Genomic DNA, 17,023 nt, shown 5'->3' on the forward strand with positions numbered 1-17,023 from the left:
CGTACACACGCGGCTCCTCCGCTCCGTACACCTCGTACACACACGGCTCTGCTCCGTACACCTCGTACACACGCGGCTCCACTCCGTACACCTCGTACGCACGCGGCTCCGCTCCGTACACCTCGTACACACGCGGATTCGCTCCATACACCTCATACACATGGCTCCGCTCCGTACACCTCATACACACATGGCTCCACTCAGTACACCTCGTACACACGCGGCTCCGCTCCATACACCTCGTACACACGCGGCTCCGCTCCGTACACCTCGTACACACGCGGCTCTGCTACATCCCCCCTGTAAACCCCTCCTGACCCCACACAGAAACTTCCCCTCATCCAGCACCATGACAACCAGCACAGCAGAGTCCTGCATACACTGAGGCCCCTGATCATGTGACCCCTGACTCCTCCCCTCCTGTGACCTCATCCCAGGTCCTGTGCGCACAGAGCAGCCATATATGTGGAGTGCGGCTCTGCAGGTGGAGGTTCCACACCAGGACTGTAGCAGGTAAAGACCCCAATATCCACAGGTATCCCTTCTAATTGGGGGGAAACTATCACCTCTAATAATCCTCGGACAGTTCTGACAAACATTGAACAGTGCCCCTTTATGGAGGTGACAGAAAGTCTGTTTAGTCACTTTAGCTTCATGGTATCAGCTCTATTCCAATGGTGAGAGAGCGATTCACCCTGAGGAGTCACAAATTCTGGGGTTGGTATAAAATGTTATATTTAGGGGGTTTGTGTTGTCTCCTTATAAGAATCACAATGGTTTTGTTCCGTTTCCGCTGATAGATACAAACGACCCAACTATGAGAGACGGGAACCAAGGAACCATGTATTACTCTCATAGTAATTGTCAGGAATATTTATGTTGGCAGCCGGTGGTGATGGAGTCAGTGACGGACTCTGGCCAGATATGTTTCTGGAGCCGTAGTAGAAGATGAAGATGTCGTCCTCACCATGAAGTAGTTATTCCTCCTGTCACGTGTAATGAATATCTCCTGCAGTATTACTAATGCCGATTCCAGGGTCGGTAAATGAGATGAGAATTAGCGTTATGGAAGATGAGTCTGGGCGGCACGGTGGCTCAGTGTTGTCCCACCAAGGACAACATCTGCAAGGAGTTTGTATGTTCTCCCCGTGTTTGCGTAGATTTCCTCCCACATTCCAAAGACATACTGATAGGGAATGTAGATTGTGAGCCCCATTGGGGACAGTGATGATAATGTGTGCAAAACTGTAAAGCGCTGCGGAATTTGTTAGCGCTATATAAAAATAAAGATTATTATTAAGATTATTATTATTATGAGGAACGTATTCAGCTGCCGACTCCGAGGAAGAAACTGCTTGTGTGTGGTGTAAAATATATAGGTTTTGGGTCCCCAATGTATTTCCTGGTTAGTCTTGTGATTCCTACAGCTAATCAGATTGCGAAGCAGTGAGTAACGTAGTCAGTGATTGGGGGCATGGAGGAGATGTCTTAGGCCGGGGTCACACTAAGCGACGCAAAATATGGTCAGTATTTTACATGCGTAATACGGATGAATGGCCCCTAAACAGTGCTCCGTATGTCATCCATAAGCAAGGTGTGGTCGCGTATTTTGCGCATGTAAACATCCGTATGTAATCCGTATGTAATCCGTATGCAGAGATTTTCTCGCAGGCTTGCAAAATGGACATATAATGGAGCCCTATGACAGGGTTTCTAACAGAAACTAAAGAATAGATATAGACACATAGAATGCATATATATATATATGTATTCTATGTGTCTATATTTATTCATTGGTTTCTTTATTAAACCTGTCAGTGTGAGTTTACTGTATAGCGCACTGAATTGCCGGCTTTGCTAAAAGACACCGGGTGCGTATTTCTCGCAGGTCACATGTGTGGTCCGTGTGTAATCCGTATTTTTTGCGCACCCATAGACTTGCATTGGCATACTACGGCCGTAGTACGCTGACAATCGCAGCATGCTGTGATTGGCACGGAGCCTAGAATACGGATGAGAAATATACGGCTGGTGCGAGGGACCTCATAGAGAATCATTGGTCCGTGTCTAATGCGGGCTTTTAGCGCCTCTCACTCGGCCGTATTCCTCGCCAGTGTGACCCCGGCCTTAGTCAGCAATTCAACTTCTGTTTCAGTCCATACAAGACTACAGTATACACCATCTACGCATTCTATCTCCTCATATGTTTCCCCTTATTATCTCCAGTAATTGTATTATTACTCAGAGTTTTTTTTATCACCTTATGCTTCTTTTACACTTACCGGTTTTGCAAAAAACCTCGGATACGGTGTACCACAAAAACAAGCTACCGTTGTTTTTGCGGTACCATTGAAATGTATTGCGGCTGTGTCTGTGAGCCGTAAAAAATATCGAGCAAGCTTGATATTTTTTCATGGCCGTATATACAGCCCTCATGGCGCTCCAATGAATTTTTGCGGCCCCATAGAAATCTATTGGGGCCCAAAAACAGCCCGCAAAAACACAGCAAGTGTAAAAGAACCCTTACATTGGCTCATCATTGTCCTATTCAGGTACCTACATTATCAGATTTTCGCAATGGATGTCTTTATTAAGAGACTTTTTCTGAATTACCCCTCAAGGATGAATATGGACAGAGACAAGATGGTGGAGAGGATATTAGACCTCACCCTAGAGATCCTCTTCCAGCTTACTGGAGAGGTGAGAGATTCTGATGACGTCACATTACATCATTCTTATCTATGGGAATAACAGATGGACAGAACTGGAGAGGTGAGGACTCTGGAAATGTCTGTAGTGAGATTTATTAATGTGTCTCTCCGTAACCAGGATTACACAGTAGTGAAGAAGACCTCTAGGGAGCGCTGTCAGGACACTGTGTCTGAGGGATGGGGTAGACCCCTGAGCTCAATCACGGGACCTCCACCTCACCCCTTGATACATGAGGACATCAATGACCAGAAGATTCTAGAACTCACCTACAAGATGATTGAGCTGCTGACTGCAGAGGTGACACTGCTGGGAATGCTGGGATATTATACAGTAATGCTATGAAGGGATCGGGGGATGACTGTATCATTGTATGTGTCAGGTTCCTATGAGGTGTCAGGATGTCACCATCTATTTCTCCATGGAGGAGTGGGAGTATTTAGAAGGACACAAAGATCTGTACAAGGACGTCATGATGGAGGTTCCCCAGCCCCTCACATCACCAGGTAATAGACAGGACTAAATACACACGGCCTATAATTATCTGTATGTAAAGAATGAATTCAGGCCCTGTATGTGTTTCCTCCAGTTGTATCCAGTAAGAGGACAACACCAGAGAGATGTCCCCGTCCTCTTCTCCCACAGGACTGTAAACAAGAAAATCCCAATGTTCCTCAGGATGATCAGGTAGATAGAGAGAAGGTGTCATGAGATCTCCCCTATGATGGGTAGACGGCTGTGAAGGTCTTGTGCTCAGTCTTGTTTTATCCACCAGTATTATATGTTTTATACTTGTGTAATGAGAACGGTGGAGATGGCAGGATTAGAGCTGATCATACATGTGACTTCTACATCTGTCTGTGACTTTTACAATATTTATTTCAGGGTGAAGATCTGACCCATATCAATACTACAGAGACATATATGAGGGGTGATGAGCGGTGTAAAGAGGAGATTTCTACATATGACTACCCAGGTGAGTAGTAACCACTAACTACAGAGAAGTCACAGATTCTTCTCAGTCACTGGCTATGGCTGCTTTATTGGTCTTGTAGTCCGACCATACCACAATTGTGTGATCACCATTTTGCCGCTAGACCACAACAGTGTCTTTCACCCAAAACCATTCAAATTACTTTGTGTATTGAAAACCCTTTTCTGTACAGCTTATAACCTGAAGATTCACTTAGCAAAATTAGAAGATGCTGACCGTTACCCGCCCAGATCTGTAAGCCACAAAGCCAGATGACCGTGTACATAGAATGTGCTGACAATTTTGAAAATCACTTGAAGAAAAATATTATGATGGGCCTGTAAGAGAAAGCGGAGGGTAATGATGCTGTTGGCTTCCTAGAATCCTGATATCTTATTGGATGAATCTACCTTCTCTCCCTTCTGTGCTGCTGAATCTGCGCATATGGTCCCTACAAGACCAGGTCCAGTCTTTCTGGCCAAATTTCACTTTTATGATCAACAACATTAAATGTGCAGTGAGGGCCAAGTGTGAATTTCTGTACAATAACAACATAGTTTCCCTTTATCCTGACTTTTTAATTTCTTTTGAGACCAACTAACTTCAAACAGGATCGTGATAAATTACGTAAAAGCTAATCACAAAATCTTTATACTAGTTTTTATTTCCAGCATTGGGAACATTGCACACGGTTTTCTAATTCAGAACATAAAGAGAAATGTATATAAGACTCAAAAACATGCAGATTCTGAATAAGGAGTCTGGTGGTTTTCTTAGAATCTACTGCACCAACTGGTAAATTGTTTGAAATGTGGTAATATAATTTATACCAAAAACAGTGATTACTCTGGTTAGTCATATTGGACTGCTATTATTTTGAACACTACTGTATATCTCTAAGCTGTGTGTGGCTGCTGGCTGTAATATACATTTATTCACGCCAGCAGGAGATGTGTTGGCATGGCTCAAGCGCTGGTTTCATGTAATCACACCACGTCATAAATTCCATTATGTTTTCAATCTTAAGCAATTCAGATAACTGCAAAATCTCTCCTGAAATGGGGAGCGCTAATGCTTTCTTTACTCTTCTGGTCAGGACACATGGTCGCTCCAATGGTCCACCATAAATAAGTGCAGTTTAGTGTTGGAGCTCTCCCCTCATACAAGTTGTTTGTTGGGGAAGTTTTTAGTTTTGCATAATTTGTGGTGGAATTCTGTTTGGATGTGCCGGTTAGGCTTTTGACATTAGTATACTTAGGCTCTCTGACTGAGCGCTCAACTCCTCAGCCTCAGGTGTTTTTTAATTACATCAGGATCCTATCTTCCCATATAAATGTAGGCTTTAGCCGGAGAGAGGATTCACACAGGCAGGTTCCCAGCAACAAGAATCGCCTTATTGTGGATGCTGGGTGCACATGAACTGGCCAATTTATGCGCTCAGTAAACTCAAGTTTTCTAATTTTCTAGAGCAGTAATGCAATTCAAATTTCATGTTTGCATGCTATAGCGCTACAGAGTGCTACTTTATTTGTTGGTTATGTATAGAGATGGCTAATCTTAGGTGTGAACAGGCGCTTACTGTTTTCTGTTTGTATGTGCAGGTCAGTCTTTTGATATTGCCATTTTTACAGACAGTTTAAGTAGAAATGTTCAAAAATATAAATTTCATTGATATTTTATTAAAAAATAATTGGTTTTATTCCTAGAAGATGACTGTACCAGGAGATCAGATGGACAGCTGACATCTTCAATTTTTAAATCAGATGATCTTGAGATCCCGGAGGATACAATGGAAGTAAATGCCATTATTCCAGATATATCATCATCCCTTCACAGCAAAGATCTGTCATCTCACTCCTTGAAACAAGTCCCGTCTTCTGATTCACTACCAACTACTGAGGAAAATCAAACTCACAAAATAAGCATTGAAAAACAAACTGCGTCTAAAGTAAAGAAGCCATTTTCATGTTCAGAATATGTAAATATTTTTCCCCTCAAAAAGTCTTTTCTTAAATATCAAAAAATTCACACAGCGGAGAATAGATTTTCTTGTTCCAAGTGTGGGAAATGTTTTAACCAGAAATCATATTTTGTTAAGCACCAGAAAATCCACACAGGGGAGAAGCCTTTTTCATGTTCAGAATGTGGGAAATGTTTTAACCGGAAACAGCATCTTGATATCCACCAGAGAACCCACACAGGGATCAAGCCATTTTCATGTTCAGAATGTGGGAAATGTTTTACAAATATATCAACTCTTGTTACACATCAGAGAGTTCACACAGGGGAGAAACCATATTCCTGTTCAGAATGTGGGAAATGTTTTACACAGAAATCAAGTCTTACCAGCCATCAGCGAACTCACACAGGGGAGAAGCCATTTTCATGTTTAGAATGTGGAAAATGTTTTATAGATAAATCAGCTCTTGTTACACATCAGAGAATTCACACTGGGGTGAAGCCATTTTCATGTTCAGAATGTGGGAAATGTTTTATAGATAAATCCACTCTTGTTATACATCAGAGAATTCACACTGGGGAGAAGCCATTTTCATGTTCAGAATGTGGGAAATGTTTTAACCAGAAAGGGCATCTTAATATACATCAGAGAACCCACATGGGGAGATGCCTTTTTCCTGTTTAGAATGTGGGAAATGTTTTATGAAGAAATCATCTCCTCTTAGTTACCAGAGCAGTCACACAGGGTAGAAGCCTCTTTTATATTCATAATGCAGGAAAGTTTTATTTGGAAATCAACTCTTAATAGACATCAAAGAAGTCACACGGGGAGAAGCCTTTTTTATTTTCAGAGTGTTGGAAATGTTTTAACTGAAAATTATATCTTCTTAAATGGGTTGTCCACTATTTGGAGAACCTCTTATTATTCCCCATGTTTGGCCTTGTTAAAATAAAAACACTCATACATTGCTCCCATGTTGGTCCTGTTGCAATGTTGTCGGGACTCTCGTTCCCAGGGTTCAAATGAGGTTGTTACATCACTCGAGCCTTGCGCACAATCGGTGCCGACTTCTCTGTCCCCAACTTTGGACGTATTGAACATCATCAGGAAGCCAGGACTGTGGCTGCCATCTGATTTCCTCATGATGTTAGATTTGTGTGAAGATGGGGACAGTGTAATCAGAGCTGACTGGGCGCAAGGCTCACATGACGTAAGAACCTCGCGTGAACCCCAGGCACGCAAGTGCCAACAGTGTTGGAACAGTGCCGGTATAGGAAGTTTGCATAATTGTTTTTATTTCAACAGGACAAAACGTGAGCAATGAGAAGGGGTTGTCCAAGTAGGGGAAACCCCTTTAAGCATCAAAAATACCACACAGAGAGAATCCATTATCATACCTAGAGTGTGAAAAATTAATTAATGGAAAATTGTATTTTGTTGACCATCAAAAATAACTCAGATGGGGAGAACATATATACAGTGGGGAAATTAGTATTTGATACACTTCCAATTTTGCAAGTTTTCACACCCACAAGGAATGGAGAGGTCTGTAATTTGTATCGTAGGTACACTTCAACTGTGAGAGACAGAGTCTAAAAATAAAAAAAAGAAAATCACATTGTATGATTTTTAAATACTGATTTTATGCAATTTAATTATTTCATCATCTACCAACCAGCAAGAATTTTGGCTCTCGCAGACCTTTTAGTTTTTCTTTAAGAAGCCCTCCTATTCTGCACTTATTACCTGGATTAATTGCACCTGTTTGAACTCCTTAGCAGTATAAAAGGCACCTGTCCACGCAATCAATCACAATTCTTTCGATTGTATGGTGAAAAAACCTCATCCCATAGGCAGGTCCTCATCCCATTTTGAGGTGTTCAAAACAGTTGGGTGGCTTAAGTCTCGTGGATCTGCGGAACTAATTACATAGCCTCTCAGCTAGATCAAGTTAAATCTTGGTATAAAGGAAATGGGTCCTGCCAGTGGACACAGATTGTGTGAAATGCGATTCATTCCAAAAGTGTGAAGGCCCTTCTTTGCTCCTCCCTAATTGCCACCAGAAGATCCTACACTGCCCTATCCCCTGCAGTTTCTTTAATTTCCAATTGTGATTTATTTCACAAGAAATTTTCCTCTTTCTCCACTCGCCCTCCTTTCCATAACCCCGATGGAGATTCTGGAAGAACTAGTCCCTGATCTAGACGTGTATGTGCGGACATCTCTTGGAATTTCATTGCTAAACACCCTCTCATCAGGCTCATCCTCGATGTCTTTTGACTTTCTCAGACTTTAGTTCCAATCAGCGAATTCGATATTTTTTTGCGTATAAGGAACTTCTTACAAAAGACGCTTTTTGCACAAATCAAAGTTAGCATTGAGCTGTTACACAAATTATAATACAACCCCATCCCAAAAAGTGAGTGTGATTACTGGCAGCAAAAATGACTATTACCAGATTGTGGAAAAAGCTAACCTTATGATTCGAAGATGTAATTTTCTCTATTAATAAAACCTGTTCACATGAAAAGATGATTTCTTAGGGTAGTTTCACATTTGCGTTTAAGGCCGCAGCGACAGCCGCAGCTAAGCCCCGCCCCCTGCCGCGCCTCCGGTAGCTCCGCCTACGGGCGCATGACGCTGCATGCGTCCTGCATCTTTAGCACTGGGGACGCAGGCCGTGCGCAGGTATGCGTTTGGTGGCGCATGCGTCCTTTTGACGCTGGGTCTACTGCACCAAATTGCAACAGGTTGCGTTTGGCGCTGGTCGGCGCAGCGTCAAAAGGACGCATGCGCCGCCAAACGCATACCTGCGCACGGCCTGTGTCCCCAGTGCTAAAGATAGGGGACGCAGGACGCATCTAGTTTTTCCGTGGGAATTTAAAATGCGGATTTCTCGCATATTTCCCGCGGCATGGAATTCCGGAATTCCTGTGGAAATTTCCACAGAAATTCCAGACGTGTGTACATAGCCTAAGGGTTAAAAGTTAACCAGCGATTTCTCATTTTTACAGCACCATTTTTTTTTCTTTAGGGACCACATCACATTTTAAGTCACGTTGAGGGGTCTATATGATTACAAGATAGCCAAAAGTGACACCATTCTAAAGACTGCACCCCTCAAGGTGCTCAAAACCACATTCAAGACGTTTATTAACTCTTCAGGTGCTTCACAGGAATTTTTGGAATGTGGAAAAATAAGAACTTTTAAGTTTTTTCACAAAAAATTTTCTTCAGATCCAAAATTTTTTATTTTGTCAAGGGTAGCAGGAAAAAATGGACCCCAAAATGTGTTGTGCAAATTCTCCTGAGCATGCCGATACCCCATGTGAGGGAGAAAACCACTGTTTGGGTGCACGGCAGAGCTCGGAAGGGAAGGAGCACCATTTGACTTTTTGAATGCAAAATTTGCTGGAAAAATTGGCGGCCGCCATGTCGCGTTTGGAGAGCCCCTGATGTGCCTAAACAGTGAAAATACCTCACATGGAGCACCATTTTGGAAACTAGACCCCTCAAGGAACTGATCTAGATGTGTGGTGAGCACATTGAACCATCAGGGGCTTCACAGAAGTTTATAATGTTGAGCCGTAAAAATAAAAAAAAAGGATTTCTCCACAAATTTGGTTTTAGCACAAAATATTGAATTTTCATAAGGGCAACAGGAGAAAATGCACCATATAATTTGTTGTGCAATTTCTCCAGAGTACCCCATATGAGGGAGAAAACCTCTTTTGAAGCACAGTGCAAAGCTCAGAAGGAAAAAGGCCTCATATTGGAGTTCAGATTTTGCTGGAATGGTTTGAGGGTGCCATGTCACATTGGCAGAGCCCCTAAGGTGCCAGAACAACAGAAATTCCCTATATTTGAACTCATTTTACATACGTTCGAGTGCCCTGGGCGCGCAGCACAGGCAGGGCTGTCGGGTACTCCGTATTGTGCCCGTCGACTTCAATGGGGGACGGTGTCACGGTGGCAGTGACCCGGTCCGTGGCCCTGGGGCGTCCATTACATAATAAAATAGGGGGGAAAGTTGTTTGTGATGTTGTTACATGTGGTAAAAATAGAGATAAAGTTTATAGATGATTACGTGACGCCACCTGTGGTAATCTGGTCAGAGGTGACCAGCGCTGCGGAGGACACAGAGAGGTGCAGTTTCTTTACCTTTTACTGGCAATTGGTTGCAATCCGGAGTACCACATACAGGTGATGGCTTGAGTCCGGCTCGCCTGGAGGCATTCAGGGGCTCCACCTTGCCAGGTGGGGGTTTAGAATCTTCCTTCTGCGCTTTTTGTGTGGGCCTCTGCTGTTTGTAACTAAGCTGAGACCCTCTATTTGTGATGATTTCTCTAACCTGTATGGCTGTCAGCGTGACCCTATTCCACGGGTACCGTCCTTGTCACCGACAACCCCGGGCTCCTTATCCGCTGCCCTTCCCTCAGGTGTTCAACGTCGCACAGGAACTTACAGTTCCCTGTACTTTCAGATTCGTGGCAGGACATACAGCTCCTGCCCACCCAGGACTCTGGCGTCCCTTTCTCTCTATTAGCGCTTCGCTCTGGGGTCTGCTATAGGCCGTTTTTAGCTTCCCCAGAACCTCTCCGTCTCTGCTCGTGTCCGTTCCCTCTTCACAGATTAGCTCTCCCTGTCTTGAACAGACAGGATCTTCCAGAAAGATCTTTTTACCTCACGTTTAACTGTCTTGTCATTTTCCTCACCGCTCCCAGCTGCTCTCGTTTTCATGACAACTCCCTCAGCTGATTTCTAGCTGACTCGCCAACCCCATCTGCTGGCCAGAATTTATAAGGCAGCTCCCTTTTTTGACCTGCAGCAGTTATTGTGATTTAATCTATGTTACCTGGCATGGGGGTCCCCTTTCTGCCTCCAAGCATGACTTCACCTCTTAGAGGGAGGCAATGTCACTGTGACAAATGGACTCTGGGGTGTCACAATTACATTCCCCAATGAATTCATCTAGTGGTGCAGTGATCATACTGACACCGCATGTGCCTCACAGAAATATTTTTCAGGCACAGTGGAAAGCTAAGAAGGCAAGGAGCGCCAGATTTTACTGTTATGGTGTGCAGGTACCATGACCCACTGGGAGAGCCCATGAGGTGCCAGAACACCAGAAGGCCCTCATAAGTGACCCCATTTTACAAACTTCCCTTGTCAATGAATTCTTCTAGGTTGCTCTCTCCACACACCATGCTGTGACCGGGTATTTGTATCTGCGCATCCACCTACAGGTTTTTTTGCTGCCTTCTTCTCTTACCCCTGAATGGCTTTTACCATATGCTATAGTCCTTATATTTAAACCTATAACTCAACTGACCCAATTGCTTAGGGTCTTTTGCATTTGCTCTATTGGGGTTCTCTCTGTGCAGCTTTTGCTACTGGACTTGAATATTCTGTCTGTTTTTGGGGTAAGTAACTTCATTTAGACTATTGGCTGATTGTCATTTGTTTAATGTTGCGTTATTTTTGATACGTCTGGTGCACACAGTGGAGATAGCTGCAAGGTACCTAACCGGTCCTTCAGGTGTTATGGTTTAGACCAGGGGTGGGGAACGTCCCCTCCAGAGCCGCAATTGGGTACTACCTTGATGCAGGAGCCAGAGGAGCAGAGGAGGACTCTCGCTCTGCTTCCTAGCCCCGCCCGCTGGATACCGCACACTGATATGTGCAGCCGCAGGCACTGACGGGGACTGAGCACACCCCGCCGGACCCCAGCGGCCCCCGCGCACTGATACCAGGACGAGTAACCGCGCGCTGCTACCCAGTGTGAGCTGCACGGTCTGAGGCCTCCCTTCCTAGTCACCCCGACCTGCCATATTCATCATCCTGGTCACCGGTGCTGCTGTGTGTGCGGTGCAGACCACTCCAACACCAGGTCAGACATGTGCTGCCTAATGGGGACCTGTGCTGCCTAATGGGGACATGTGCTGCATATTGTGGACCTGTGCTGCCTAATGGGGACATGTGCTGCATATTGGGGACGTGTGCTGCCTAATGGGGACGTGTGCTGCCTAATGGGGACCTGTGCTGCCTAATGGGGACATGTGCTGCCTAATGTGGACATGTGCTGCCTAATGGCTTTCCCGAGCATGCTCGGGTGTCCTCTGAGTATTTTGGCGTGCTCAGAGATTTAGTTTTCGTCGCCTCAGCTGCATGATTTATGGCTGCTGGACAGCCTGAATACATGTGAGGAATGCCTGTTTGTTAAGGAATCCCCACATATATTCAGCCTGTCCAGCAGTTGCAAATCATGCAAATGTGTCGACAGAAACGAAATCTCCGAGCACGCCAAAATACTCAGAGGACACCTGAGCATGCTTGGGAAAACCCGAGCAACGAGTATACTCGCTCATCATTATTAATAATTTTATGCGGCCCCCGAACACTATTATAAAATTCCAAATGGCCCTCGGCAGAAAAAAGGTTCCCCACCTCTGGTTTAGACCTTCAATGTTTTTTTTAAATTGTTTTTAACATGTGGTCTGTACCTTGTTTGTGTGATCCTGTGTAATCATGCATGAATAAAATGTATTGTTTCTAATATTTGACATTTATTCATGGTGATCCTGGCCAGTTTTTGTACACACTACTTTTTTCTTGAGTATCAACATAGTCATGTTTTAAGTGTGGGGCTAGTGATCCCTAGTATTATTTTGTGGTGCCCTCAGACTTCTTTTATACAATTATGAATTCATCTAGGGGTGCAGTGATCGTATTGACACCAATTGGTGTGTCACAGAATTTTATACCATTGGGCAGTGAAGACAAAATCACTACATTTTTACCACCAAAATTTTGCCTCCTGGAGCACAGATTTTCCTAGAACAGTTTGCGGACTCCATATACAGAGCCCTATTTGCTAGAAGAGCAGAATCCTCAACAAGTGACCCAATTTGGGAAACTATACACCTTGGGGAATTTATCTACAGGTGTAGTGATGATTTTGACTCCATGGGTATGTTCAAGAAACAAGCAGCAATGAATGTTTCTGAGTGAAAATTGCAAATGGCTGCTGTAGTGACCAGTTCGTTGCAGCCACCAGTATATTTTGCCTGACCCATGCTTCTGGAGACATGCACCCGTAAATTAGGCGGGCTCTCATCTCTTCAGAAATGCCAAACATGGACACTATATGTGGTTTAGGAACACTGTGGGGTTCAGAAGGGCGGGGGGGCATTTAAATTTGGGAGCAGAGAATTTGCTGAATTTCTTATGGCAGGTGAGGAGCCAATTCACTTTTCCAAAGCCTTTTTACTACCATTAACATGGAAGCCCCCTATATTTCCATTAACTGGAACCTGGCACCTCGTTTTTCAGCTATAAGCTGGGGCCACTGCCTTTCGGGACTTATCTACAGCATTCTATAATGCTGTAGATAAGCTCCCGATCTAACCTGAAAGATAAGAAAAATACGTTTTATTATACTCACCTGAGGGCGGTCCGGTGCGATGGACATTGCAGGTCCGGCACCTCCCATCTTCTTGCAATGTCATCATCTTCCTTGCTTCGTGTCGTGGCTCCTGCACAGGTGTACTATATCTGCCCTGTTGAGGGCAGAGCAAAGTACTGTAGTGCGCAGGTGCCGGGAAAGGTCAGAGAGGCCCAGCACCTGCGCACTGCAGTACTTGGCTCTGCCCTCAACAGGGCAGATCAGTACGCCTGCGCAGGAGCACGGCACGAAGCAAGGAGGTTGACTACATTGCATGAAGATGGGAGGCACCAGACCCAGACCTGAGACACCCATCGGACCACAACCCCCCCTGGGTGTGTATAATATAACTTGTTTTTCTTATCTTTCAGGTTAGATCAGGGCTTATCTACAGCATTATAGAATGCTGTAGATAAGCCCCTAAAGGCAGTGGCCCCAGCTGAAAAATGAGGTAACAAGTTCCCTTTAACAGATGACTGACCTGAGAGTTTGCTTTTTTAGTGGATTGAGTTGAAGCATTTATCAGGAACATAACGTTAGGGATCACATTTATCCGGCGCTCTACGGTGAGCACTTACTTTGGGGTTACCATCTAAATCTCCAGTGACGTGATTCAGATGAAAACTCTGAGGGATCCATTCACTATAATGAGGCAGCAGAGTTACTCGACTCTGTCTGGCCTCTGTTCAGCTGTGTCCTTCTGTTCAGAAGTGCACAAAACTGTGGTCGACGGCACTTTTATGCAATCTTAAAAAGACAGACACCGCCGGATCTCAGGTCAGACGGCGTCCACAGTGCCTCCGTACACCTCACACACACACGGTTCCACTCCGTACACACACGGTTCCGCTCTGTACACCTCGTACACACACGGCTCCGCTCCGTACACCTCGTACACACACGGCTCCGCTCCGTACACGTCGTACACACACGGCTCCGCTCCGTACACGTCGTACACACACGGCTCCGCTCCGTACACGTCGTACACACACGGCTCCGCTCCGTACACGTCGTACACACGCGGCTCCTCTCCGTACACGTCGTACACACGCGGCTCCGCTCCGTACACCTCGTACACACACGGCTCCGTTCCGTACACCTCGTACACACGCGCTCTGCTCCGTACACCTCGTACACACGCGGCTCCGCTCCGTACACCTCGTACACACGCGGCTCCGCTCCGTACACCTCGTACACACGCGGCTCCGCTCCGTACACCTCGTACACACGCGGCTCCGCTCCGTACGCCTCGTACACACGCGGCTCCGCTCCGTACGCCTCGTACACACGCGGCTCCGCTCCGTACGCCTCGTACACACGCGGCTCCGCTCCGTACACCTCGTACACACACGGCTCCGCTCCGTACACCTCGTACACACGCGGCTCCGCTCCGTACACCTCGTACACACGCGGCTCTGCTCCGTACACCTCGTACACACGCGGCTCTGCTCCGTACACCTCGTACACACGCGGCTCCGCTCCGTACACCTCGTACACACACGGCTCTGCTACATCCACCCTGTAAACCCCTCCTGACCCCACACAGAAACTTCCCCTCATCCAGCACCATGACAACCAGCACAGCAGAGTCCTGCATACACTGAGGCCCCTGATCATGTGACCCCCCTGACTCCTCCCCTCCTGTGACCTCATCCCAGGTCCTGTGCGCACAGAGCAGCCATATATGTGGAGTGCGGCTCTGCAGGTGGAGGTAGGTGCTGGAGACTCCCCATTACTGGGATCATTAGACATTAACCCCCTCAGTGCTGAGACTTTTGGGGTCTCTGTGTGGTGTGAACAGTGACGTAACAGCTGTGGACAGACTGCCGGTTCCCAAGTCCACATTAGATCCATTCAGACAACTGCAGGATGAGAGGACAGAAGAACAAGGACATTCTCACCACATGCGATTATTATGTTGGCTACTGGCATTACTGTGACTGTCCGGCCGCATCACGTTATCGGGTTTATAGAAAACCCGTTGATGCGATGCTCGGCACACCGTCTGACAGTTCAGGGAGAGTTGTTATAGGAGGGAGAGCTCAGATTATTGTCCACTTCCTCCCTAAATATTACAAAGTTGCACCCTTTGGTGCCTTTCATGTAGCACTATAGGGTTTTTTTTAAAGCTTATTAAATAATGAATGAAAAAGAAACTGACGTGCGGGCTAATATCAGGCTGGGAAGGACCATGGATATTGGCCCCTTCCCAGCCTAAAAATACCAGCCCACAGCCACCCCAGAATTGGCTCATCACGTTAGATGCACCATGTCTGGCACTTTGCCCAGCTCTTCCCCCATTGCCCTGGTGCATTGGCAATCAGGGGTGTTTATGTCAGCTGTGTATTGTCAGCTGACATCAATCCCAGGGGTTAGTATTAGAGAGACATCAGACACCACCATTACTAACTCAGAAAGCTAAAAAAAACCTCCCTGGTTTATGCTGGTTTGAAGTAGTCCACAAATGGCAACCTGAAAGACATAAAAAGAGAGCATTAACTGAATAAAGACAAGAAACAGTCCCTTGATCACCAATGGCGTTCCCGCAGTGTCCACTGATTTTGTAGTACAATCTATGGAGCCTCATTTTGGGGTCGAAATTTCATAGCTCACTCCCGGTCAGGCTGCGCTTCTCGAGAGCGGTGATTTCATAAACATTGCTGACGTCATCACTGCTCCCACTTGTCTCGCGGAGAGCAGCCTGACCGGGAGCTGTACATCAGCACAAGCAGCGTTTCGTGGAGACATCATGGAAAGGGAGATGTGGTGTAAACATGCACCTGTTGCCACCTTCCGGGGTCGGATGCTTTTTACAAGCCGGCGTCATATCCCTTGGGTGTTCCTTATATAGTGATTGTGACATGACAACAATATCCTGAATGTCAGAACCAATACACATACGAGACATAAAGGTAATATATGACACAAGAAACAACAACAAAAGGAAAGAAACAACCACCGCACGTCCATTGAATTACTGTATTATAAACTAGATGGAGGCCCAATGCTATCGCATCGAGAGGGCGGTAATGTCACGATGGGGACAGGCTTTACAGCATTGAAAATCTCTGCCCCCCCCATGTACTCACCCACCTGTCCACTCTCTCCCCATGTGCTGACTTCTCCCGTCTGTGCTCTCTTCTTTGACCTGTCTACCCCATGTGCTCTCCCCCTTGTCTGCTGTCTCTCTCCTTCCTGTGCTGTGTTCTCCCCTCATGTGCTGTGCCATTTGAGCGGTCTCCCCCTGTGCTCTGTCTCTCTCACACCTGTGTCTGACCATGTACAGAACATACCACAGCTCCTGGGCAGGGGAGCAAGCAAAAGACAATACTGACATTATAGCAGGAGATCGCAGAGGATACATTTTGTGAGGTACAATATTGTTTAAAAACAGTCAGTGAAATATTTTACCTCACAAAATGAATCCTCTGTGATCCCCTGCTGTAATGTCAGTATTGTCTTTTGCTTCCTCCCCTGCTCAGGAGATGTGGTATGCTCCGGTCAGACAAAGACAATTTTTAAAATGAACTTTCGTTTGTGGGAAAACCCCTTTAATGTGACCAGCTTCCTATGACTGTAGACACATCGCGCATCTGCTGCCGGGATCAGCCGAATGATTCACTGCGCCTGCACGGAATTCGCGCAGGTGCAGTGCGACGGTGTTCTGCTGGTGGTACCGTGCAAGAGGCTGCGTGAGAGTGTGAGTGTGTGTGTGGTGTGTATGGCATATACAGTGTGTGTGTGTGGCACGACAGTGTTCCGCTGGTGGTACTGCGCAATAGGTTGGTACCAGCAGCAGTTTCCATATTGAGACACCCATCACTTGGGTGTCCCAATATGGCTGTCGGTGAACTTCCTCCGCTTGGAATTCTGGGATACGGTGACATCTGGACAGAACAGGAAATGAAAACATTACAAGGCAATTATATAAATAGAT

The 17,023-nt window shown here is 45.8% G+C and overlaps 1 protein-coding gene across 1 annotated transcript in view; it reads left to right on the forward strand.

The window, feature by feature from the left end:
* Nucleotides 1-427: 427 nt before the first annotated feature.
* LOC141052926 (uncharacterized) overlaps nt 428-17,023 on the forward strand; it is a 45,998-nt gene continuing 29,402 nt past the window's right edge. Inside the window, exons 1-7 of the mRNA XM_073550247.1 lie at nt 428-513; nt 2,622-2,700; nt 2,830-3,009; nt 3,092-3,215; nt 3,299-3,396; nt 3,595-3,685; nt 5,389-5,477. Of these exons, the coding sequence (XP_073406348.1) occupies nt 464-513; nt 2,622-2,700; nt 2,830-3,009; nt 3,092-3,215; nt 3,299-3,396; nt 3,595-3,685; nt 5,389-5,477 (711 nt within the window). The 5' untranslated portion in view covers nt 428-463. The remainder of the gene's footprint in view (nt 514-2,621; nt 2,701-2,829; nt 3,010-3,091; nt 3,216-3,298; nt 3,397-3,594; nt 3,686-5,388; nt 5,478-17,023) is intronic.

This window comes from Dendrobates tinctorius, unplaced genomic scaffold (assembly GCF_039654945.1).
Source record: "Dendrobates tinctorius isolate UK_male_01 unplaced genomic scaffold, ASM3965494v1 ptg000164l, whole genome shotgun sequence".
NCBI classification, from domain to species: Eukaryota; Metazoa; Chordata; class Amphibia; order Anura; family Dendrobatidae; genus Dendrobates; species Dendrobates tinctorius.